Source organism: Bufo bufo, chromosome 1 (genome assembly GCF_905171765.1).
Source record: "Bufo bufo chromosome 1, aBufBuf1.1, whole genome shotgun sequence".
In the NCBI taxonomy this organism is placed as follows: Eukaryota; Metazoa; Chordata; class Amphibia; order Anura; family Bufonidae; genus Bufo; species Bufo bufo.
This window is the reverse complement of record NC_053389.1, coordinates 453,888,115-453,916,044: the sequence shown is the minus strand read 5'-3', so window position 1 is coordinate 453,916,044 and position 27,930 is coordinate 453,888,115. Positions and strand designations below refer to the sequence as shown.

General features: G+C 40.8%; 1 protein-coding gene across 3 annotated transcripts in view; it reads right to left on the bottom strand.

The window, feature by feature from the left end:
• The window catches only part of PTPRQ (protein tyrosine phosphatase receptor type Q), a 538,157-nt gene that overhangs the window by 77,787 nt on the left and 432,440 nt on the right, over positions 1 to 27,930 (bottom strand). For all 3 annotated transcript variants that reach the window (XM_040408443.1, XM_040408453.1, XM_040408462.1), the window contains exons 51-54: positions 23,543 to 23,765; positions 10,845 to 10,918; positions 3,721 to 3,820; positions 1,259 to 1,387 (exon numbers count right to left, since the gene is read on the bottom strand). In XM_040408443.1, the coding sequence (XP_040264377.1) occupies positions 1,259 to 1,387; positions 3,721 to 3,820; positions 10,845 to 10,918; positions 23,543 to 23,765 (526 nt within the window). The remainder of the gene's footprint in view (positions 1 to 1,258; positions 1,388 to 3,720; positions 3,821 to 10,844; positions 10,919 to 23,542; positions 23,766 to 27,930) is intronic.

The window sequence follows — 27,930 nt, the reverse complement described above, 5'->3', positions numbered from 1 at the left end:
GTAATGTGTTCAGAGAAAGGCTCTTGAAGACCATTTAATGTGTCATTTAACACTTTTGCAAGGTTCTGAGCAAGAAGTAAACATTTATTGGCCTTGTATGGATTGCATTTTGGAATGAGTATGCCTTTTGTTCTATTGATATATTTTGAGTGGCGTCAACATCATAATGGTTTATTCACATGTTGCCGTGATGTCGCTGTTCCATAAAACTGTTGCATAAAGAGTTTTCCTGTGCTTTCAGAAAATTGCTTCAAAAAACCTTGGCATAATGTGAAGTGTGAAGAAATCTATATAATATATAGAATCATCAACCAAATATTTTAAAATGTAAGTTGCCCTTAGAGGCGTGAATTTGGGCAACCGAGTTTTGTAGGTGATCTACCCATAAGCAAGAACTAGTTCTAAAGTAGTTTAAATGTATTATGGGACAATTTATTCATGCAATCTAAGCAGATATACATGTCTGTATATAGTACAAGCGATACGCAAGTTTTATGAAACTGCCTAAAAGCAACCAAATGCAGCACAGCTTTAAATTCACATCATACACTTGCTCGCACAGAGGCAGTTTGCTCCTTTCTTGAGTGGAAAAGACCTGCGCTGAGTAGGATCATGTCACCGTGCGCTCACAGCTTGATCACGTGGTGACGATGACATCAACTTGGGAGAGTGCAGTGACATCATCACACTTAGCGCAGGTCCTTCTGCAGATCTTTTCCACTCGAGAGGTGCGGACTACCTCTGCACGAGCAAGTAGATGAGGTGAGTATTTTTTTTTTGCCGTTCTTTCTAAGACAACTCTAGCCGCCATTTTTGGAAAAATGATTTGTTACCACAAAGCGAGAGGAAATTCGGCTTTGTGACGAATCATATTTCTCTTAAACTTCAGATCAAATTACACTTCGGATGCTTCTATTCGCTTAACACTACTCATGACCTTAGCAATTTAGTAGCATATCTAAGGTGTTCTAAATGTATGTAATTGTATTTTCATATAATAACATAATTTTTTTTTTACATTATGGTAAAGTACACTGTTATGGACAAATCCATCTTCAGTCTGCTGAGATGTAGTAAAAGGAGTACAGTTCTAAATTCTACTTATAGGGTTTGAAAGACACAGGTCAGCCTTTGAAAGAGGATAGTACTGACCTATGTAAATACGAGCAGGACAAACACTTCCAAACAAGTAAAGGTCATGGTGGGGTCATGACTGGTGACCTCTTGGACTACTGTTTTGTCAAATGAGTATGCTTACCGTGTTAATCTCTCATCCTTTAGTTCCAAGTCTGCCACTGTGATTAACTGGTCTAGTTTGAATTTAGTATCAATTATTTCAGCATCTCGTGGTGAGTATGTTCCACCCTCCTTTTGCTTTTGCCTAATTCTAAACAAGGAAAAGATAAAATGATATCTTTGAGTGCATGTGGAAATGTTAATAGATGTATGGATTCCATGTTGGAAAATGATGGGAACGTTGAGTCAAATCAACACATGTACAGCAATACCTCAATATTGCTATAATAAACTGCATATACCACTCACAAGACCTGCATCTTGTAGAACAAAGCATCCTTGCTTATTCTTGTCTTATTTTCATCATGATTACTCCTAGTATGTTTATTGCTGTGTTATGCTGGACTTCACGCTAGAACAGGCTATTGCCATACCTGTACACAGACTTCATGCTACCTCTTCGATTAGCTACTTGTGTCTTGAGATGAATTTTATGCAGGGACACTGTTAGGAAGTGTCTTGCAACTTTAGGGTGCCTTTTTCAGGGCGGGTTGCATGTAGAGCTGCGAACAGGGACAGTGGTATATTCTGCAAGTGTGACTGCAGTGGCTTTGGCATGCAGAGGGAAGCTACAACCACCCTGAGAAAACCCTAATCCCTGTTCCTATTAATTCCCTTTTTTCCCTAATTACATATTTAATCCAAGGGAAATTTTAAAGTTCTTTACAACTGGGTTCCATGCCATTCCCTGAAAATAGTCATGATAGATCGGTCCCAAACCAATTGTTGGCACACAGAAATAGGCAGTGATTGATTCATTTTTCAATGACTGTATCACCTATATTTTAGCTAATTACCGCATTTTTTTGCCCCATAAGATTAATTTTTTTGGGGGGAAAAATGCCCCTGCGTCTTATGGGGCGAATACTAAGGAGCGCTTCCATTATAGAAGCGCTCATTAGTACCACAGGACCAGGAAGCGGTGAAGACTCTGTATACACCACTTCCTGGTCCCCGCCTTTCGGCTGTGCAGTGGCTGCGCACAGCGTGAGGGCGCTCTGTGACCTCGCGCTGTATACGTTGGGTTACAGCACAGCTGACGGCAGGAGGTAGAGGATTGTGCTGGAGGAGAGGCGGTGTCCGGAGCAGGAGAGGTCAGTGGATTTTTTGTTTTATGTGGCACATGAGAGTCATGGGGGCTAAAATATGGCAATGGATGCTGATATGGGGGCTAAAATATGGCAATGGGGGCTGGAATATGGCCATGGGGGCTGGAATATGGCAATGGGTCTATTATGGGGGCTGAAATATGCCAATGGGGGCTGAAATATGGCAATGGTGGCTGATATGGAGGCTGAACTATGGTAATGGGGGCTGAAATATGACCATGGGGGCTGAAATATGGCAATGGTGGCTGATATGGGGGATGATGAGAGGCATTGGGGCTGATGAGAATCATATGGGGGCTCATGAGAGGCATGGGGCTCTTACCTGAGGGCTGATTGGGGGTCATTCAGATTGGGGTCTGAGCTGAGGTCTGATTTGGGGTCTATTCTGAGATCTTATTGGGGTCTTATTAACATTGGGGGTCTGATTGGGGTTGTAATCTGAGGTCTGATTAACATTGGGGGTCTGACTGGTGGTCTGAACTGAGGTCTAATGAAACATTGTTTTCTTATTGTCCTCCTCTAAAACCTAGGTGCGTCTTATGGGCCTTGTGCGTCTTATAGGGCACAAAATATGGAAAAAGAAGATAGTGACACGTATATTTATAATTATTCTCCTTATTAATAATTATTCTAATTAGTATTTTTTTTCTATAGTTTTCTGATTATAGTTTTTTCACATTCTATTTTCTGTACATGATTATAGGAACAGTGCAGTATTTTAAGATGTGCTTTACAGCAGCCACATGGACCATATACACAATAAACATGAGCTGACCTTATTCACTTTGGGAGCATATAGATATGCTCTGTGACCGTACAGAGGCCTTTGTGCAGGGAGGGTGAGGGAGGGAGGGTGACTATTTTGAATAGTGGACTCTGTGTTGTCTTTCAAAGTAATCCTGCTCATAACTGTATTGAAAAGACTGCTGGAAAGTGATCCCCACAGAACATGAATAATCAGCATATTATTAGGCTTTGTTGCCAGTGTGAAAACTGTAGGATTTTAGTATTTTATTTACTTTTAATTGTGACCTTGAAAATTAAAAATACTATCACAAAAAATCTACATAAAACTTAATTGACTTGATTTAAAAATATGTCATGTTCTGACGACACATTCCCATTATCATGCTAAATATATTTGTACTGTAACTACATATCATTTAGTCTCTCAAACCACTAACTTCTGAGTACTACCTTTTAATGCAACATTTTTACATTCAGATTTAGTGAACTATAAAAGCATAAGCCATACTGTTTCATATTCAGTAATAAAATATATTTACAAACACATCTAAAGGAATAGAGATCTTACCTTGCAAAAGCATAAATTGCTGCCACAAGTAGTATCACAGAAAGCACACATAGTGTAACCGACAGGATGATTTCTACAGCCCGTCCTGACAGTCCGTCGGCTGGAGAGAAATAGTAGCAAATAAGAAACAAGGTGTTTTCAGAATAAGCTTGGTATACAGCCAAAAACTGTGCTCTTGAGATTTTTATATGTAACATATAACATGTAACAGAGTAGAAAATGAAAAACAAATGTTTAACTCATAATGAACACATCATGGACCGTCAGGCAGATTCTTATCTCTGTAGTGTCATATTTTAAATACTATTCACCCCAGAGATGTGGAATATTTTGTTATCTTGGCACTTGACATCAATAAACTGCCTTATGCATTACTCATAGGAGTATTGCATTTTCTGCTTTCATGAGAAGCCTTCCTAGTTAGTATTCTGTATGACTGGTTACCTTAATTTTTGTTATATCTCAAAACTGAGAACATGTTTTCATAAAAAATGAATAGTTTTAAAGGGACCCTGATGATGAATGATAGAATTAAGAAGAAGATAATATTCCCACGATTGGCAGTCTGCAGGATTTGCCGCTTGGTCCTTAACCACTTCCCATCTGGGCCATTTGCCCCCTTCCTGACCAGGCCTAATTTTGCAAAACTGACATATCTCACTTTATGTGGTAATAACTTTGGAACGCCTTTATTTATCCAAGTCATTCAGAGATTGTTTTCTCGTGACACATTGTACTTCATGATAGTCATAAATTTGAGTCAAAATATTTCACCTTTATTTATGAAAAAATCCCAAATTTACCCAAAAATTTAAAAAATTCGCAATTTTCAAAATTTTCAATTTCTCTGCTTTTAAAACAGAAAGTGATACCTCATAAAATATTTATTACTTAACATTCCCCATATGTCTACTTTATGTTGGCATCATTTTGGAAATGTCATTTTATTTTTTTAGGACGTTAGAAGGCTTAGAAGTTTAGAAGCAATTCTTAAAATTTTTAAGAAAATTGCCAAAACCCACTTTTTAAGGACCAGTTCAGGTCTGAAGTCATTTTGTGGGGCCTGCATAGTGGATACCCCCATAAATGACCCCATTGTAGAAACTACACCCCTCAAGGTATTCAAAACCGATTTTACAAACTTTGTTAACCCTTTAGGCGTTTCACAAGAATTAAAGGAAAATGGAGATCAAATTTTTAAATTTCACTTTTTTGGCAGATTTTCCATTTTAATCAAATTTTTTCTTTAACACATCGATGGTTAACAGCCAAACAAAACTCAATATTTATTACCAAGATTCTGCGGTTTACAGAAACACCCCACATGTGGTCATAAACTGCTGTATGGGCACACGGCAGGGCGCAGAAGCAAAGGAACTCCACATGGTTTTTAGATGCCATGTCCCATTTGAAGCCCCCTGATGCACCCTTACAGTAGAAACTCCCAAGAAGTGACCCCATTTTGGAAACTAGGGGATAAGGTGCCAGTTTTATTAATACTATTTTTGGGTACATATGATTTTTTGATCATTCATTATAACACTTTATGGGGCAAGGTGACCAAAAAATTGGTTGTTTTAGCACAGTTTCTATTTATTTATTTTTACAGCGTTCATCTGAGGGGTTCAGTCAAGTGACATTTTTATAGAGCAGATTGTTACGGACGTGGCGATACCTAATATGTATACTTTTTCTCATTTATTAAAGTTTTACACAATAATAGCATTTTTGAAACAAAAAAATTATGTTTTAATGTGTCCATGTTCTGAGAGCTATAGTTTTTTTATTTTTTGAGAGATTTTCTTATGTAGGGGCTCATTTTTTGCGAGATGAGGTGACGGTTTTATTGGTACCATTTTGTGGGACATACGCGTTTTTGATCACTTGGTGTTGCACCTTTTGTGATGCAAGGTGACAAAAATTGCTTGTTTTGACACAGTTTTTTTTTTATTTTATTTTTTTACGGTGTTCACCTGAGGGGTTAGCTCATGTGATATTTTTATAGAGCTTGTTTTTACAGACACGGCAATACCTAATATGTATACTTTTTTTTATTTGTTTCACTTTAACACAATAATAGCATTTTTGGAACCAAAAAAATGATGTTTTATTGTCTCAATGTTCTAAGAGCTATAGTTTTTTTTATTTTTTGAGAGTTTTTATTATGTAGGGGCTAATTTTTTGCGTGATGAGGTGACGGTTTTATTGGTACCATTTTGTGGGACATACGCGTTTTTGATCACTTGGTGTTGCACCTTTTGTGATGTAAGGTGGCAAAAATTGCTTGTTTTGACACCTTTTTTTTTTTTTTTTACGGTGTTCACCCGAGGGGTTAGGTCATGTGATATTTTTCTAGAGCTTGTTTTTACGGACGCGGCAATACCAAATATGTCTATTTTATTTTATTTTTTCTATTTTTAATTATTTATTTTTTTATTCCTTACTTGGGGACTTTTTTTTTTTTACATGTGAAACTTTTTTTTATTTTATTTTTTCAACCCTTTATTTTAATTTTTTTTTTTTTTACACTTTTTGTCCCCCCTTAAGGTCATACAAGACCTCTGGGGGACATTTACTTCACTTTTTCTTTTTTTTTTCACTGTTGATTTCTCCTGTAACTGGGGCTGACATAGTAGCCCCAGTTACAGAACAAATACACTCCCCAGAGAGGCTGTACAACATAATTCAGCGCTGTACAGCCTCAGTGCAGGGCTGATCGAGGTCTCTGAAAGACCTCACACAGCTCCTGCACTCTCCGGTCCCGGCGGTCACATGACCGCCGGGCCGGTACAGGAAGCGCATAGCGCTTCCTGCTCTGCATACACAGCGCTCGGTGAGCGCTGTGTATGCAGCGATCTAGAAGGCAGGGACACATGGGCACTGTCCCTACCTTCTCTCTGGGTTGCCCTGCTGTCACTGACAGCGGGCAACCCGATCTGCAGCTGCACGATTAGCGTGCAGTTGCACTTTCTGAACGGACGTTCTGGAACGTCCGTTCAGAAATAGAGATCCACCCATAGGACGTTTATATCCTATGGGCGGACGGAAAGTGGTTAAACAAAGAAGTCCATTAGTGAGCACAGGGGTAAATTTCCCACTGATCTTTTATATTTTTGAATAGTGAATGGAGGTAGGGCATTAATAAGGGGTGAGGGATTAGCAATCCGCAGGGCAGAGAGGGAGGCTACTTCTGCAGCCAGTTATCTTACAAACAGACACAGTGTAGTGAAGAGGGGGAAGGGGTGATATGGCTGAGCTTCTGGTCAGATTAAGTCTCACTAACCACTAAAATGCTACATGCATATTGTATATCCCTCAATTCTATGTGTAATAATAACACTGTAGAACACATTAGTGTTTCGGTCAGTGATTTCTATCAGTGATTGTGAGCCAAAACCAGGATTGGAGCCTCCACAGACAAGGTATAAGGGAAAGATCTGCACCTGTTCTGTGTTTAGAGACGCATCTGGTTTTGCCTCAAAATCACTGATGGAAATCACTGACCAAACACTGACTGTGTGAATGAGGCATTAGTTTAATACAACCCTAAGGTTCCTTTTCCACAATACAGCAGATGGCAAACAATTAGCAGAGTTGTGTAGTTGGATAAATTGTTTCACAAGTTTTGGCTATCCACTAAAGTTAAACCTTTCAATGGTCTGAAGAAAAATAGGCTAATTTCAGGCTTTTTATGTTGTCTAATGTAACAAGTATTCTAGTCATTTAGTCACTACTATGTGAGTGTGAAGTAAGAGGACAGCACTATAAAAGTGTACATTTTAATCCTGAGTGGTTTACTCAAAGCACCACATCTTAAGACAATCTGTGCTTTTGCATCATTGTTTGTTCAACTCATTTCTGAAAATGTGTTTTACAGTTTAAAGCAAATGAACAAAAGTGCTCAAAAGTGAATGTAATAATTTAACACCAAGCATCTATCAATGAACACTCTAGAAATGTCACAGTCAGTCACTAACAAAGTGTGCTGAATGAGCAAAACATCAAAAGGTATGAGTACAAACAACTGCATCAATTGAAAGGAATATACTCACAGTTATAGACCAAATGAAATGATATGACAACTTAATAGTGTCATAGCATACTTAAAGTAGACAAGGCAAACTACACAACAGAGACAAGGAAATAAAAAGAAGCAAAGGGGAAAAGAGTCTAGAGTCAACCCAGAAAATAGTAGGCTAATCTGATTATAACTATTGTGTAATCCAGCTTTGGTTCCAAGTGGTATCAAACACATCCTTCATGATCTTATCATGAATTAGCACTGTGAGGTACTCTGAGTTCTGAGGAGCTGAGCAGATTTATATATAGTTTTGTTGAAAAAGATTCAGAATAAGGCTATTAGAAATTATAAGCGGCTTCTCCTACTGTCTTAGAATATGGACTGGTGCACACCTCTCGGTATCCCCCAATACCGAAGGAAACTGTATTGGAAGAGTAGGAGAGCTTCCAATTCTTAATTCCTGCACAAAGAAAGGCTCCTAATATAAACTTAACAGAGACTGCACAATATATGAGCACAATATATGCTTAGTAGGAGCCTTTCTTTGTGCAGGTATTAAGAATAGGAAGCTCTGTAGACGTTTCTTTGAACCAAGGATAGGAGGCTCTTTAGAGGTCACTATGCTCTATTGTTTTAATGTTTTATGGATTTATATTGATTTGATGTTTTATTGATTTATGGATTTATGTTTGTATGATCCTATGTTCTATGTCAAATGCCATTTTACAAGTAAAGAGTGACTTTTTTAATACCTGCTCGTTTGTATTAATGTCCATACGCCTCTAGTTATTGAGTGCCCCTCGTTCCATTTCTACTCTTCATATTAAGATTCCGAATAAGGCCTCATGCACACGACCGTGTCCATTTTGCGATCTGGAATGCCTGGCCCTCAATAGAGCAGTCCTATCTTTGTCTGTGATACTGACAAAAATAGGAAATGTTCTACAGGGTGGGCCATTTATATGGATACACCTTAATAAAATGGGAATGGTTGGTGATATTAACTTCCTGTTTGTGGCACATTAGTATATGTGGGGGGGGGGGAACTTTTCAAGATGGGTGGTGACCCTGGCGGCCATTTTGAAGTCGGCCATTTTGAATCCAACTTTTGTTTTTTCAATAGGAAGAGGGTCATAAGACACATCAAACTTATTGGGAATTTCACAAGAAAATGGTGTGCTTGGTTTTAACGTAACTTTATTCTTTCATGAGTTATTTACAAGTTTCCGAGCTGTCTTACATTTAGACCTTTTTCTACATCTAAAACAGGCATAGAAAATGGTAAATGAGATGGGCCTGCTGGCCCATCCCCTTCCCCGCCCATACCATGCCACACCAACAATTTTAGACCTGGCATGAGCGGGAAAATTCACCTAATTTAAGCATATTTCAGATTAATAAATGACCCCCATAATTTATCATTTGCCAGCAGCAAATAGTGCTATGTAAACAGCCTCTGCTGCTGGCAAACAATGAGTCTGTATGAGGAAGGACAATGGCATTAGCGATCACTCCTCCCATACTGTGGAGAAGATTTCTGTATATAAATGCAGCAGTCTCCTCCACTGAAGAGCAGACCAAATCACCTGCGATCATTGGCTTCTTTCCGTTACTGGCAATGAGATTCACTATCTTTTAAAACACCACTAAAATGCATTTGATGTACTATGAAACATCTGTAAAATGGCCTTGTACTTGACAGTCTTTCTCCAGAATAGTGAGAAGAGTCATAGTAAAACTGTGCCACAGGAAGATTGTTAAAAGGGCACATATTTTTTTGCCAAACATTAAATACTATAGAGTTCAATGTTTCTGGAAATCAGTGTAATATATTAATATATAAAGATAACATTTTTCCAACAGGTAAGCACATTTTAGAATAAAAAAAAAAAATATGGGCATTCATACTGTAAACACCACCTTTAGTCTGAGTGCAAAGTCTTCACTCTTTTACACATTATACAGTACGCAACTAGGGGCATACATACTGCAGAAGTAGACTTTATGGTTGTTAAGAGGTCCTGGGAAAGCCTAGCCCTGGTTGCTCCATCCTCTACTGGATTGCAAAGGTATCTGCAAGGCTTCCCCCGTTTTTATCACACAAGAGGGATGAAAATTGGCCATAAGGGTCATGAAAAGGGGATGGAGGGTAAAAAATACCAGGCCCATATGTCCTAGTTGGCAAAAGTCAAAACCATAATGGGTAGCTGTTTTATGTATGTCATGGGTACTCCCTCTGATGCACACCAGTGAAAGAGACTATGCAAATGCTGATGTCTCATAAGCATCATTGACTGGGGATAATCTCTGAGAGATGTATATTAATCTCGATTGGGTTAACTGTGAGGATAATTTATGCTGGAAAATCTCTCTGGGTGATAACAGGCTCTTCTATTATATGGAGAAATCTATTTTTATGTATGGCTGTAAAATTAGGCTTTGAATGACTTCTGCAAGCCACAATCAACACAACATTATATAATGAACGATTAGAACAAATAAAAATGGCTGGAATTCATCTATAGCAAAATGAATGTACAGGTAATTAATAGCAAACAGAAGACTGTTCTATATCAACATTTCAGAGCTGTGGTGTTTGGTCTTTAAAGGACATCTGTCAGCAGATTTGTACGTGTGAAACTGGCTGATCTGTTGCATGTGCGCTTGGCAGCTGAAGACATCTGTGTTGGTCCCATGTTCATATGTGCCTGCATTGCTGAGAAAAATGATGTATTAATATGTGCAAATGAGCCTCTGGGAGCAATGGGGGCATTGCCATTATACATAGTGGCTTCACTTTATCTGCAACTGCTGCACCCACTTTAATTGACAGGGCCAGTCAGTGAAAACATGGCAGAGAGATCAGGGTCTCTAGGTGTAATGGCAACGCCCCCATTGCCCCTAGAGGCTCATTTGCATATATTAAAACATTGTTTTTCTCAGCAATAGGGGCACATATGAACATGGGACCAACACAGATGCCTTCAGCTGCCAAGCGCACATGTAACAGGTCAGCCAGTTTCATAGGTACAAATCTGCTGACAGACGCCCTTTAAGGACTAAATTCTACCTGCAAGCTAATATACATAATTGCATTCATTACCTAAGGTTTTTACGACTTCAGAGTATTCAGAATCGGTAAATTGTCCTCTAGTATTTGTGGCTCGAAATTTAAACCTGGAAAATTAAGAAAATAATTAAACTAGAATAAATCCACATTATTTAAGGAAAAACCATAAAGACAGTATAGCAATGTCTTTCAATTCTTGGCTAAATATTCGGAAAGTAGAGCTTCAATGCTTCTTAAAATCAATAAAAACAGGAAATACAGTCTGCAGTCTACGCATTTCAAACACAAAACAGGTTCCCATTCACGACTAATAAAAACACAAAAATATAAAAAATTCTAATGACCCCCCATTTCCCAATTCTACACATAAAAATAAACAATAAAAAAATTATTGGTATTGCCCAATCCAAAAGTGTCTGAACTACTAAAATATAAAGATTTTTTTGTGCACAGTGAATGCCGCAATGGAAAAAAATAAAAATGCTACATTTTTTAGTTTCCTTGCCTCATCAAAAATGTAATAAAACGTGATTGAAAAGTCATCTGTACTTAAAAATGGTACTAATTAAAACAACAATAGAAAAACATAATAAAAACCATACAAATTTGGTACAACATAATCATATTGACCTGCAGAATACTGTCATCGTGTCATTTTTAGCGTTTGGTGAATGCAATAAAAAAAAAATAAACTATGGTGGAATTGATTTTTTTTTTCACCCAAAGAAGATTTTTAATAAAAGATATGGTAAATTACAGTGTGCCATTAAAAAACACAACATATATGACAGCAAATAAGCCCTCATAAGAATATGACATTGAAAAATTAAAAAGGTTATGGGTCTTGGAAGGCAGGGAGGGAAAAACAAGAAAGGAAAAATGAAAATTGGCATGGTCCTTAAGTGGTTAATTAAAATGATTAAGATGTGAATACCCCAGAGTGGAAGCCAGTAAGGGTGCATTCCCACACTGCAGGTTTTAATTGCAGAAATTTCTGCGACTGAAAATTAGTTTCATTCATTTGATAAGCATATGGATTTCTGCAAGCTCTATGTCAGTGAATGAAACAGATTTTAAATTGCAGAGATTCCTGCAACAAAATAGTAGGAGATTTGGGCAACGCCATGAAGAGGTCTTCAGCAACATCACACTATTCCTACTCTAGGGATTCAAGAGTGTCAGAGAAGCTGTCTTTCAACAGGACAATGTAAGGCCTGTAAATAAGCCTGCATGGTCTAAACATGCTACCATGGCCTGCAGTGTCTCCGGACTTGTGTCCCATCGATTACATCTGGGACGTCATTGGTTGGCAACAGCAAAGGGAGCTGTCAGCAATGGATCTTGATGATTTGCATGCCCAAGTGCATTCAGCCTTGCAGAACATTCCTCAGACAACCATTAATAACCTACTGATAACATGCCAAGATGTGTTGAATGGGTTTTGCCACTTCAGCAAGTAGCATTTATTATGCAAAGAAAGTTTCCATGGTTACAACCACCCTGCCGTCCAGCAGCATGGCTGTGCTTGTACACTGTAGGAAACGGTACTAGTCTATGTGAGCTCCCATGGAAATGAGCAGTGTATAATGTGATGGAAAAATGAATTCAGCCAGCAAAGGAAGCAATATGGACAATCATAATACATTAGTAAGTGCCTTGTATTTACTTTCTCTACATGATAAATGCCACTTGCTGAAGTGAGACAACCCCTTTAAGATGCCACCAGTCAACTATCAGTGACTGAGAGCTATGTACATATGTATACACCTCATGCACGCAAACAGATTTTGGGTTAGCATTTTTTACGGATCAAATGCGGACCCATTCATTTCTATGGGGCCGCCAAAAAATGTAGACAGCACACTAATGTTATATGTGTGCTGTCTGCATCCATTTATCATGTATAGAAAGTTAATACAAGGCACTTACTAATGTATTGTGATTGTCCATATTGCTTCCTTTGCTGGCTGGATTCATTTTTCCATCACTTTATACACTGCTCATTTCCATGGTTACAACCACCCTGTAATCCATCAGTAGTGGTGGTGCTTGTGCACTATAAGAAAAAATGCCAGCCTCTCTGGTGGCCGGAACCGTGGGAGCTCACGTAAGCTGGAGCTTTTTCCTATAGTGTACAAGCACAGCCATGCTGCTGGACTGCAGGGTGGTCGTGACCATGGAAACTTTCTCTGCATAATAAATGCTATTTGCTGAAGTGGCAAAACTATTTCTGCATCCGGTGTTCATACTCGATACTGAATAAATTGAGCTAGTTTTAATTTTTTATTTCTATTTTATTATCATTTGCTTATCATTAACAGGTCTATTAATCATGTGATTTCCATAATTCCATGATGTTCCTTCTTGTTGCAATTTAAATGTTGAGAAATGTATATACAGGTGAAACTCGAAAAATTTGAATATCGTGCAAAGTTCATTTATTTCAGTAAAGCAACTTAAAAGGTAAAACTAACATATGTGATAGATTCATTACATGCAAAGTGAGATATTTCAAGCCTTTATTTGGTATAATTTGGATGATTATGGCTTATTAAACCCCAAAGTCCCAATTTTGAGGTACCCTTTGCTCAGGGGGTATGGATTAATTAGCCGACTAGAGTGTGACACTTTGAGGCTAGAATATTGAACCTTTTCACAAAATTCTAATTTTAAGCTGCATTAATCCAATTCCTTTAATTTGCATTACTGAAATAAATGAACTTTTGCACGATATAAAATTTTTTCGAGTTTCACCTGTACACAAGATCTTCACTTTTTTAAGCTAAATGTTGCCTCTTTACACAGGCCTACACAGCAGGCAATTGTCAGGAACAAACAATCCGTTCCTGATAATTATCTGCTTATCAGAGGAGGTGAGAGTAGCATTTACATGCATTAATCCCCTCTCCTATATGGGGATGAGAGATCAATATTCCACCAGCAATGCCTTCACCTCATGAACAAGCATATGGTCAATAACTTGGTGATTATCAGTAGTGATGATTGAGCATGCTCGGCCGAACACCTGTTAGGCTAGAGCATCTCGATGCTCGGCACATGGCGGTTCTCGGCCGAGTACTCCATGTGCTCGAGCGCAATGCTTGATTCTCCTCCCCGCACGTTTCTTGGCTCCTACACAGCCAATAAATGTGCAGGGAGGTACTGGCACGCACTGTAATGCCGTAGCCATGTTGGCTACTGGCATTACAGTGATTGGCTGGCCGGAACGCGTCATTGGGTGCTATAAAGCACCCGATGACACGTGTTCAGCTCAGTTTTAGGCCTCCTGCACACGAACAGTATGTGGGCCGCAATGCACGAACACCGTCCGTGGGGCAGCCGCAGCGGATCGCGGTCCTATTCACTTTAATGGGTCCGTGATCTGTCCGTTCCGCAAAAGGATAGGACATGTTCTATCGTTTTGCGGAACGAAAGTACAGGACGAAAACCCACGGAAGTAGTGCTCTGGTAGGGTTCCGTTCCGTGCTTCCGTTCCGCACCATTCCGCATCTCCGGATTTGTGGACCCATTTAAGTGAATTAGTCCGCATCCGTGATGCGGAATGGCCACGGAACGGCGCCTGTGTATTGCGGATCCGCAAATGCGGTCCGCAATACGGCAACGGAAGCACACGTTCGTGTGCAGGAGGCCATAGTCAGGGAGAGCTGAGCATAGGAGGGGAAAATCTTTTCAGAGACCCAAAAGTCCTTTTAAGGACTATTGTGTGTGACAGCAGCAATATATATTTTTAGCGCATCCTGCACTAAATAGCGTCTAATAGGCCGCTGCGGACAGTTAAATTATCCGCGCCACATCTCCTGTCAAAAGTGTGCGCATCCCTAAAATATCAGTGACATCCAATGTACTTTTCCATAGACGGTGTCCGCTGCGGACAGTTAAATTATCTGTGCCACATCTCCTGTGTAAAGTGTGCGCATCCCTAAAATATCAGTGATATCCAGTGTACTTTTCCCGTAGACGGTGTTCGCTGCGGACAGTTAAATTATCTGCGCCACATCTCCTGTGTAAAGTGTGCGCATCCCTAAAATATCAGTGACATCCAGTGTACTTTTTCCGTAGACGGTGTCCGCTGTGGACAGTTAAATTATCCGCGCCACATCTCCTGTGTAAAGTGTGCGCATCCCTAAAATATCAGTGACATCAAGTGTTCTTTTTCCATAGACTGTGTCCGCTGCGTACAGTTAAATTATGCGCACCACATCTCCAGTGTAAAGTGTGCGCATCCCTAAAATATCAGTAACATCCAGTGTACTTTTTCCATAGAAGTTGTCCGCTACATACAGTTAAATTATCTGTGCCACATCTCCTGTGTAAAGTGTGCGCATTCCTAAAATATCAGTGACATTCAGTGTTCTTTTTCCATAGACGGTGTCCGCTGCGGACAGTTAAATCATCCGCGCCACATCTCCTGTGTAAAGTGTGCGCATCCTTAAAATATCTGTGAAATCCAGTGTACTTTTTCCGTAGACGGTGTCCGCTGCGGACAGTTAAATTATCTGTGCCACATCTTCTGTGTAAATTTTGTACCATATCCAAAAAATATCTGACATCCAGTGTACTTTTTCAATAGACGGTGTCCGCTGCGGACAGTGAGATTAGCTGTGCCACATCTCCAGTGTAAAGTGTGCGCCTAAAATTTTTATCTGTGACATACAGTGTTCTTTTTACGTAGACGCTTTGGACAGTAACATTACTGGTGGTACCTCTAGTAAATAGCATTTCCTCATCCCAAATACCTGTGACATTCCCTGTAATTTTTTATTAGCCACTGGTAACAGCATTGATATTATGTGCGAGATATCTCCTGTGTGACGTTTCCATATCCCAAATACCTTTTTAAATTTTTTAGAGCATACACTTCCAAATCCTATGCTACTGTACGTGTGACATACTTTCAAGCATATATCACATTTAAAATGAAGAAGGCGAGCAGTAAGGGACGGGGCAGTGGCCATGATGCTGATGGGGAACGCAGAGGCTGTGGCCCTGGGCGTGGTGAAACTGTGCCTGCTGCCAGAGCACAAAAAAAAACTGTCATCCCCGATACCTAGATTCATGTCCCAGTTTTCAGGACGGTGCAGGACACCACTCTTGAAGTTAGACCAGTGCGACCAGGTGGTCGGTTTGATTGCAGCAGATAATGCTTCCAGTCAGTTAAGCACCACTCTGTCTTCCACTAAGTCCAGTCTTGATACTCCTTCCTCCCACCATGGAGAGTCTGGCCAAACAAGTGACCCCACACTTGGATATTCCAACGACCTCTTTTACTCGCAATTCCTTGATTTGCCCCTCTTGCCAAGCACGCTTGAAAAGGGACAGATCTTGTGCCCTGATTCCCAAACTCTTGAGCATCCACAGTCACAAGAAGATGACGGTGGGGAACGGCAATTACTGTTTAATGAGGTGGATGATGATGAGACCCAGTTGCCAATAACTTAACAGCAATTACTGTCTCAAGAGGTTGATGAAGAGGATGAGACACAGTTCTCAATCACTGAGGTTGTGGTTAGGTCAACAAGTCAGGAGGATGAGTAGAGTGAGGAAGTGGAAGAGGATGCAGTGGACAATGAAGTCACTAACCCAACCTGGGAAGGTGGAAAGCCTATCGAGGACAGCAGTACAGAGGGGGAGGGATCTGCAGCAACGCAACAGGCTGAAAGAGGCAGTGGGGTGGCAAAAGGGAGAAGGCGGGCCACACCAAACAGGCCCGCAACTGTTCTGCGGAGCACTACCTTGCGGAAATCTCCCTTGCCAATGGATAGGTGTTCCGAAGTCTGGCGCTTTTTTGAGGAAAGTGCAGACGACAAAAAAAATTGTAATTTGCAACTTGTGCCATACAAAAATGAGCAGGGGCGTGAACACTAGCAACCTCACCACCACCAACATGATCAGCCACATGGCATCAAAGCACCATAATAGGTGGGCCGAAAGCCTGGGTCCACAATCTGTGTCTGCAGGTCACACCACTGCCTCCTCTTCCCCGGTGTTACGTGTTGGACAATCCTCTGTCCAAGACGCAGGCCTGGATGCCTTAAGCCCTGCACCTGGACCTTCGCAAGCACAATCAGCGACCACATCCACCTTCGTGTCCGAGCGCAGCATCCAAATGTCCTAACCCCAGGAAATTTGAACACAAGCGCAATTACCCAGCCACCCACCCATAGGCCATAGCACTAAATGCACAGCTTTCCAAATTACTGGCCCTAGAAATGTTGCCATTTAGGCTTGTGGACACTGAGGCCTTCTGCAGCCTGATGTCGACGGCCGTCCCGCGTTATGCAGTCCCCAGCCGCCACTATTTTTCAAGGTGTTCCGTGCCGACCTTACAGGTGTCCCGTAACATCACACTTGCCCTGACCAACGCAGTTACTGGGAAGGTACACTTGACCACGGACACATGGACAAGTGATTTCGGAAAGGGAAGCTACATTTCCCTGACGGCACACTGGGTGAATGTTATGGAGGCCTGGAGTGAGTCATACCCTGGGATGGCACAGGTGCTACCGACGCCAAGGATTGCGGGCCCTACGTCGATCAGGGTTTCCGCCAGCACCTATGTTAGTGGCTCCAACCCCCACTTCTCCTCCTCTGCCTCTTCCTCCACTTCCACCTCCGAATTATCCATGTGCAGCACCAGTCAGTCATCAGTCGGTATCTAGAAGCAGTGTAGCACTGCAGTGGGGAAGCGGCAACAGGCTGTGCTGAAGCTGATATGTTTAGGAGACAAAGAGCACACCGCCGCAGAGCTGTGGCAGGGGATAAGAGGCCAGACTGAGCTGTGGCTCTCACCACTCAACCTAGAACCAGGCATGGTTGTGTCTGATAATGCAAGAAAATTTAGACTAAAACCTTCAGAATCATAGGTGCATATCCATGAAGCAAACATAATTACAAAAAACTAAATGGCTGGACACCATTATATATACAAACAATAGAGCCTATTGTTTGTATATATAACGGTGTGCAGCCATTTTGTTTTTGTGTCTGATAATGGCCGTAACTTGGTGACGGCTTTGGAGCTGGGCAAGCTCACACACATCCCATGCCTAGCCCTTGTCTTAAACTTAGTGGTTACGTGGTTTCTCAAAACCTACCCTAATTTGCCTGAGCTACTGGTGAAGGTGCTCTGCGTGTGTGCACATTTCCGCAAGTCATCGATAGCTTCAGCCAGTGTGTCAATGCTGCAGCAGCGCTTGAAATTGCCAGCTCACCGGCTGTTGTGCGATGTGAGCACGCGCTGGAACTCGACGTTCCACATATTGGCCAGGCTTTGTGAGCAGCAGAAGGCAGTAGTAGAATACCAGCTGCAAAATGGTCGTCGCATTTCCAGTCAGCTTCCGCTATTCACAAGCGAGGAGTGGGCATGGATGTCTGACCTCTGTGAGGTTTTAAGAAACTTTGAGGAATCAACACAGATGGAGAGCGGCGATAACGCTATTATCAGCGTAACCATCCCACTTCTGTGTCTACTCAAATGCTCGCTGCTCACAATTAGGCCTCTTTCACACGACCGTATGGCTTTTTCAGTGTTTTGCGGTCCGTTTTTCAGGGATCCGTTGTTCCGTTTTTTGTTTACGTCGTGTTTCCGTTTCTGTTCCGTTTTTACGTTCCGTTTTTCCGTATGGCATATAGATTTCAATAGTTGGTTCCGCAAAAACGGAACAAATACGGAATACATACGGATGCCTTTCCGTATGTGTTCCGTTTTCTTTGCGGACCCATTGAATGGAGCCACGGAACGTGATTTGCGGGAAATAATAGGACATGTTCTATTTTTCAACAGAACGGAAAAACGGAAATATGGAAAGGTAATGCATACAGAGAACCTTCAGTTTTTTTTGCGGAATCATTGAAATGAATAGTTCCGTATACGGGCCATATACATAACGCAAAAAAACGGTCCTTAACCGGGAAAAAAAATGGTCGTGTGAAAGAGGCCTTAAGGACGACACTTTGCATGTGGAAGAGGTGGAAATGGGGGAAGACATTACATAGGGTCATAGCCAGACCAACCTCAGTTCGTCTTCTCAGCGCGAATTGGACGATGAAGAGGAGGAGGAGCAGGAGACGGTTGCCTCCGCTACAGAGGGTTGTACCCATGGAAGTTTAATTCCATCTGTTTTGCGTTGGTGGGCAGAAGAGGAGGAAGAGTATGAGGAGATTGAGAGTGATCCTCCTGATGGAAACAGCGAAGTCTTGCCTGTTGGACTTCATGTTATGATGCCTTTCCAGCGACCCGCGCGTTATACGCATTTTAGACAACACGGATTACTGGTTGATCACCCTTCTCGACCCCTGCTACAAAGAGAACTTCTCATCTCTCATTCTTCTCGTGGAGAGGACAAGCAAAACAGTGCAATACCAGAAGATCCTTGTTGAAAAATTTCCATCTGACAACGCTGGCGGCAGGGTCCGTAGTTCCTTGGTCAACCGAGGAGGGGAGACAAGGGGAACACACAGCAGTTCCAACAGAGGCAGGGCAACGCTCTCCAAAGCCTCAGAAAGTTTCATGACACCCCGCCAGCACCCTCACCATGATGCATGGCCTATTGTCACAAGGAAGGAAAAATTTTGGAAGATGGTGAAGGAGTACATAGCAGACCGTGTCAGCGTCCTCAGTGCCTTACAACTACTGGTTGTCTAAGCTGGACATGTGGCACGAACTGGAGCTCTTCGCCTTGGAGGTGCTGGCCTGCCCTGCTGCCAGCGTTTTGTCTGAGTGGATATTTAGTGCTGCTGGTGGCATTATAACAGATAATCGTATCCACCTGTCAACTAAAAATTCTGACAGGTTGACTCTTATAAAAATGAACAAGGCCTGGATTGACCATGACTTTTCGACTCCACCAGAGGAAAGCGGCTGAACATAAAGGCACTTTAAATGTGTTGTTTATAATGTACTGAATACACTGTATTCCCATGCACCCCTTTCACCATAAACAAGGGTATAAGGTTGAATCTTCCTTTTCTCATCCTTCTCCTCTTCCATCATATCAATATGCTTATTCGTTGCATATAATGCCCTCGCATATATTCCCTTTGCATATAATGTTTTACAGGGTAAGCTCAGCTACAGGCCCTCGCATATAATGTTTTAGAGGGTCAGCTCATCTGCAGGCCCTCATCTACAACCTTTTAGAGGGTCAGCTCACCAGCAGGCCCTCACCTACAATCTTTTACAGGGTCAGCTCACCTGCAGGCCCAAACCTAAAATCTTTTACAGGGTCAGCTCACCAGCAGGCCCTTGCATATAATGTATTACAGGGTCAGCTCACCAGCAGGCCCGCACCTGAAATCTTTTACAGGGTCAGCTCACCAGCAGGCCCGCACCTAAAATCTTTTACAGGGTCAGCTCACCTGCAGGCCCACGCATATAATGTTTTACAGGGTCAGCTCACCTGCAGGCCCACGCATATAATGTTTTACAGGGTCAACTCACCAGCAGGCCCTTGCATATAATTTTTTAGAGGGTCAACTCACCAGCAGGCCCTTTACCTACAATCTTTTACAGGGTCAGCTCACCTGCAGCCCCTCACCTACAATTTGATAGAGGGTCAGCTCACCAGCAGGTCCTCACCTACAATCTTTTACAGGGTCAGCTCACCTACAGGCCCTCACCTAATTATACCTAATAGGCAATTTGCGCGCATGCTGCCTTGCTTGGATGTGGTAGCCGTAGCCATTTCTCAGGCTCCCTCTCCTGAATCAAACACTGATTCCCGGTTACCCATAGTTACAATTGTTTGCGCTGACAATAATATCGAAACTTAATAGGGCAGACATCTGAATGGATCGTCGCTGTCACGGGGACGTGCAATCGGGCCCAGGTTATCTAGAGTCAGCAAAGCGGCAGCAGGCACTCGCCCATAATGTTTTAGATGGTCAGATCAGCAGGCCCTTGCTCCAAATGCTTTTAAGGGTCACCAGCAGGCCATCAATCATAATTTTTTAAGGATGTGTATAAAGCCCTCCTTTATGTGATATACAGGTTGCATCGGAGTGCCTCTTCCTTGTAATTTTTGCCAGCACTTGCACTTTATATACAAGTAAATATACAGGAAAGAATGTTTCCTAACAATTTTTCCTCTAAAATCGATTTTATCTTCGGTTTTCTGCGTATTATTGTCAGTCTGTAAAAGTGGCGTACTACTCGGACAACATTGTTCCCAGCAGCAACCTGGGAGTCCAAGATGCATCCAGACATCCTTCCCATGCTGTTCCCAAACAATTTTGGTGGTGTTTCCATAAATTTCTCACCTTTTCCTATGAACCAGGCACCCAGGTGCCTGGTTTAATGCTCGGGTTCTCCCATTGACTTCTATTATACTGATTTGTACAGCCTGAGCCCCCGACCACCCGAGCACTATGGTGCTCGACCAACACTAATTATCAGGAATGAGCATTCCTAGGAATGCTCCTTCCCGATCATTGCCCCGATTGTTGGCCAATGAAAAGGGGCCTTTAAAATAAGCTTTTTTATGTAAAACTTTTTTTAGGCTACTTTCACACTTGCGGCAGTGTGATCCGGCGGGCAGTTCTGTCGTCGGGACTGCCCGCCGGATCCGCCGATTTTGATGTGACTGAAAGCATTTGTGAGACGGATCCGGAGAAGGATTATACTTACATGCGCTGTCTGTGGCCGGCCGGCGCTCCTCCTACTGGTAAGTGAAAGGTCTGTGCGGTGCATTGCTTATAGCACAGACCTGTCACTTACCAGTAGGAGGAGCTCCCGGCCGGCCACAGACAGCACATGTAAGTAGAATGCTGCTAAAAGTGCTAAGTAACCATGGCAGCCAGGACTGCAGTAGCGTCCTGGCTGCCATGGTAACCGATCGGAGCCCCAGCGATTAAACTGGGACTTCAATCGGAACTGCTGCTCCGCTGTCACCAATGATGGGGGGGAGGGGGGTTGTTAACCAATGATTTTAATTAGGGGGGGAGAGGGGAGGCCGCACTGGACACCAATAATTTTAATAGGGGGGGCCGCACTAACCACCAATGATTTTAATAGGGGGTGGGTGGGGGTGGGGGGGCCGCACTGGCCACCAATGATTTTAATACTGGGGAGGGAGGGAGGGAGGGAGGCGGGCCGCACTAGCCACCAATGATTTTAATACTGGGGAGGGAGGGAGGGGGGCCGCACTAGCCACCAATGATTTTAATACTGGGGAGGGAGGGGGGTCTGGCCCCTGCTGCCTGGCAGCACCCGATCTCTTACAGGGGGCTGAGATCCGCACAATTAACCCCTCAGGTGCGGCACCTGAGGGGTTAATTGTGCGAATCACAGCCCCCTGTTAGAGATCAGGTGCTGCCAGGCAGCAGGGGGCAGTTATGTACACAGTTCTTAGTATATTCTAACTTGAAGTGTCCCCATCACCATGGGAACGCCTCTGTGTTAGAATATACTGTTGGATCTGAGTTTTTACGATGGTGAAAACTCAGATCTGAAAAAGCTAATACTATTATTTTCCGTTATAACCATGTTATAACGGAAAATAATAAAGTGAAGTTCGGGTCCCCATTGACTTTTTTTTAAAGTTCGTCCAAACTCCCCGAACATCTAGGTGTTTGCTCAACTCTAGTTATAGGTAGAACCTCACTGACTTCTACAGGAAATGTTTCTAGGCATGCTCTGTAAATAAGCTATGATATCAGTTATTGTAAAAAGCAGATGCTGTGTTATCTATGCAGATGTGATATCTGTCAATTTAAGGGTCCATTCACACGTCCGTTGTTTCTTTCCTGATCTGTTCCGTTTTTTGCTGAACAGATCTGGACCAGATCTGGACCCATTCATTTTCAATGGGTCCTGAAAAAAATCAGACATTGAGCTGTCCGTTTTTTTCCAGGACCCATTGAAAATGAATGGGTCCAGATCTGGTCCAGATCTGTTCAGCAAAAAACGGAACAGATCAGGAAAGAAAAAACGGACGTGTGAATGGACCCTAATCCTGTCATTGATGGCAACGTGATGGCTACTGAAAAGTTACTGTACAGAACAGGAAATATCAGCATATTATTACAAGTAGTGTCAAGTTTGAAAACTGCACAATTTAAGGTATTTTTAAACATAAAAAGGCGATTTAAACAATATGTAATTTTCTGGTGACACATTCTCTTGAGGCTAGATTCACACGACTGTATGTGTTTTGCAGTCCGCAAAAAAAAACGGATGACGTCCGTATGGCATCCTTTTTTTTGCGGATCCATTGTAACAATGCCTATCCTTGTCTGCAAAACGTACAAGAAAAGGACATGCTCTATTATTTTTTGCACGGCTACATAACAGACATACGGATACGGACCCATTGAAATGAATGGGCGTGCATCCTATCCGCAAAAAAAACTGATGGACACAGGAACAAAATACGTTTATGTGAATGTAGCCTTAATGCAAATCAATGAGAAATCAACCTGAGTAATGTTTATGTAGGCAGAATTCACATTGGTGTTATTTAGTAGTGTCTCAATGAACTGAAAAGACATAATCACTGCTGAAACTGCATTCATAGATTGTTATATCGTTGTATGAGATTAAAAAGAAGGAATGACTTTAACCAGAAACACCCCTTTTGTCCTAATGCAACCCCCATTCACTTGAACAAACAATTATATCATACACATCAAACACGTATCATGTGGCTATTTAAAATACAGCTTTCATAATAAAAATTATTAAAGTTTTTGCTTTGTTACAAACAGAAACATACAAGTACTGTTTCCTTGGCTTCAGAGGTCCATTGCAGAATTTCTCTTTATTTTCCTGTAGCATACAGGTATTGTCAGCTCCAATGACATATACTTCCTGTTTGCTGAAGAAACGGTTTGTTCCCTCTGGACAAGATGGATTTGGAAAACCTTCATTTGTGAAATATGGTCTTGGTTTTTGGAAATAAGCTTCGTGCCACTTGGTGATATTCCCATCTTGTTGAGCTGTAATGCACAGCAAAGGAATGTGAGATGAATTCATTAAATAAATAATCCAATGTACCAAGAGAATAATGCAAAATATCTTACAGAACTAGGTTAGTAACACTGGGACACATTCGACACGTGCTAAAACACTTTAGAACTTTCTCTCCAAAGTGAGAAAACCACTTTGGTGGTCCTTGTGCTATTTTATGGGCCAAATGCTAAATGATAAAAAAAATCTATCTAATAGTATTAGAAAAATAGTTAACTTACAACAAAATGAAATAAAAAAGAACTGAGAAAATAGTCACATTAGTTTATTACTTTTTGTTCATTCAGTATAATTTTTTTTCCACCTTTCACCATATTAAGTTACTGATAGTCTCAAAAATATTTATCATGTCAATGTATTGTTTCATATCTCCTTATGTGGGCAAATTTCTTACTTCCATTGTATACTGTAGCTCCTTAACCACTTCCAGACCGGGCCATTTACCCCCTTCCTGACCAGCCCTAATTTTGCAAATCTGATGTGGTATTAACTTTGGAACGCTTTTACTTATTCAAACCATTCAGAGATTGTTTTCTCATGACACATTTTACTTCATGTTAATGGTAAATTTAAAGGGACACTGACAGGCCAAAACAGCATATATAGTTAGATATATCACATTACAGGTCTTATACAGTCTTTTAAAAGCATATAAGTATCCCCCCTGTCCACCTTATAAAGAGCGAAATATAAAGTTTTATAACCTGCTTCTCCTGTCAGCAATCTGCCCAAGGGGATACTTATATGCTTTTAAAAGACTGTATAAGACCTGTAATGTGATATATCTAACTATATATGCTGTTTTGGCCTGTCAGTGTCCCTTTAAGTCAATATGTTTTACCTTTATTTATAAAAAAAATCCAAAAGTTAATGGAAATTTGAATAAATTTACTGTTTTCTAAATTTGAATCTCTCTGCTTTTAAAACAGAAAGTGATACCTCATAAAATATTTATTACTTAACATTCCCCATATATCTGCTTTATGTTGGCATCATTTTGTACCGGTTAATGTCATTTTATTTATTTAAGACGTTAGAAGGCTTAGAATTTTAGAAGCAATTCTTAGAAAATTTCCAAAACCCACTTTTTAAGGACCAGTTCAGGTCTGAAGTCACTTTTGGGGGGCTTACACAGTGGAAACCCCCCCATAAATAACCCTATTGTAGAATCTACACCCCTCAAGTTACTCAAAACTGATTTTAAAACTTTGTTAACCCTTTAGGTGTTTCACAAGAATTAAAGGAAAATGGAGATGAAATTTCAAAATTTCACTTTTTTGGCAGATTTTCCATTTAGTCCATTTTTTTCTTTAACACATCGAGGGTTAACAGCCAAACAAAACTTAATATTTATTACCCTGATTCTGGGGTTTACATAAACACCCCACATGTGGTCGTAAACTGATGTAAGGGAACACAGCAGGGCGCAGAAGGAAAACGAGCGCCATATGGTTTTTGGAAGGCATATTTTGCTGAACTGGTTTTTAGATGCCATGTCCCATTTGAAACCCCCCTGATGCACACTTACAATAGAAACTCCCAAAAATTGACCCCATTTTGGAAACTAAGGGATAAGGTGACAGTTTTATTTGTACTATTTTGGGGTACATATGATTTCTAATTGCTCTATATTGCGTTTTTTGTGATTTTGTTTTGGTACTGTTTTTTATTTTTATTATTTACAACATTCATCTGACAGGGTAGATCATGTGCTATTTTTATAGAGCAGGTTGTTACGGATGCAATGATATTAAATATGTTTACTTTCTTAGTTTTTTGTTTCAGTTTTTCATAATAAAGCATTTTTGAAAACAAATTATGTTTTTGTGTCTCCATTTTCTGAACACCATATTCTTTTTATTTTTCTGCCAATCGTCTTTTGCAGGAAGAGTTGATGTTTTTATTGGTATCATTTTTGGGTACATTATTACACTTTATGGGGCAAGGTGACCAAAAAATTGGTTGTTTTAGCACAGTTTTTATTTATTTATTTTCACAGCGTTCATCCGAGGGGTTAAGTCATGTATAGAGCAGATCATTACGAACGTGGAAATACCTAATATGTGTACTTTTTCTTATTTATTTAAGTTTTACAAAATAATAGCATTTTTGAAACCAAGATGTTTTAGTGTCTCCATAGTCTGAGAGCCATAGCTTTTTTTAGTTTTTGACCGATTGTCTTAGTCAGGGTCAATTTTTTTGTGGGATGAGGTTACGGTTTGATTTGTACTATTTTGCGGGGCATACGCCTTTTTGATCGCTTGGTGTTGCACTTTTTTGGTACTGTTAATCTTTTATTTTTATTACGGTGTACCTGTGAGGGCCTAGGTCATGTGATATTTTTATATAGCTGGTTGTTATGGATGAGTCGATACCTAATATGTATATTTTTTTTATTTATTTCACTTTAACACAATAATAGCCTTTTTGAAACAAAAAATGATGTTTTAATGTCTCCATGTTCTGAGAGATTAATTTTTTTTCATTTTTTGAGCGATTTTCTTATTTAGGGGCTCATTTTTTGCGGGATGAGGTGACGATTTTATTGGTACCATTTTGTGGGACATACGCCTTTTTGATCACTTGGTGTTGCACTTTTTGGGATGTAAGGTGACAAAAATGGCTTCTTTTGACACAATTTTTATTTAACTTTTTTGACAGTGTTCACTGATATTGGTCATGTGATATTTTTTTTAGAGCCGGTCTATACGGACGCGGCCATATGTATTTTTTCTTATTATGGTGTTTATCGGACAGGGTGGAACAGGTGATATATTTATAGAGCCAACCATCACAGACGCGGCAATACCAAATATGTCTATTTTCTTTCTATTTCAATTTTTTTTATTACTTAATTGGGGAATATATTTTTTTATATGCGAAACCTTTTTTACATTTTTTTTTATAAAATACTTAATTTTTTTATTTTATACTTTGCGTCCCCCATAAGGTCATACAAGACCTCTGGGGGACATTTAACTTCACTTTTTTTTTTCCACTATTGATTTCTCCTGTAACTGGGGCTGACATAGTAGCCCCAGTTACAGGGGGAATACACCCCCCAGAGAGGCTGTAAAGCAGAATACAAGGCTGTACAGGCTCAGTGCAGGGCTGATCGTGGTCTGTGAAAGACCTCACAGCTCCTGCACTCTCCTGACTCCGGCGGTCACAGTGCTTCCTGATCTGTATACACAGCACTCACTGAGCGCTGTGTATGCAGCAATCTAGAAGGCAGGGACACCTGGGAACTGTCCCTGCCTTCTCTCTGGGGTACCCTGCTGTCACTGACAGAGGGGCCCCCGCTTGGCAGCTGCATGATTAGCGTGCAGCTGCCATCTTTAAATGGACCTTTTAGAACGTCCATTTAGAGATGAACAACTGTCCATAGGACGTTTATATCCTATGGGCGGTCGGGAAGTGGTTAATATATGTTATTATGACCATATATTTTTTCATATATTGAAGCTTCCAACAATTGGACCATGGTGAAGAAGGAATTATGAAGTTCTGGTGATAGATTAGGGACAAAGAAAATAAAATCATAGAAACTAAAGCCAATTAGATGTCTAGCAGAAATGGGCATGCTTTATGGAATGCTAAATGGGCTATACATCCATGTAACTGCTGCAGCCAGTCACTGTCCTCAACAATGATGCTTATATGTAGAGAACATTGCACATCATTGCTGCTGCAAAGTAAGCCAAGACCGGCTGAGTAGTTGCACTGCAGCAGCTGGGGAACAGATGCGTACTTGTTTTGTTTTATTTTTTACTTTGTCTCTTTTCCTGTTTTCAGACTAATTACAAAATACAGTTAAAGGGGTTTTGCGGGACTTTGATATTGATGGCCTATCACAAATGCTGTGGCCCCTTTAAACAGCTGATCAGTGGGGTGCTGGAGATGAATTCACATTAATCTGATATTCATGACCTATCTTGCAGATAGTTCATTAATATCATGAAACCGGACAATCAGATAATATTAGTTTTGTCATTAAAGGGTTAAAATGCACTTATCACCTGCCTTATGTGCCAACTATATTTATTTCATGCATAAATTCAAAACGAACAACAAAAAAATTAGATGTTTGGGAGGACTTTTACAATTTTAAGGTGATTAATAATGGTATAAAGA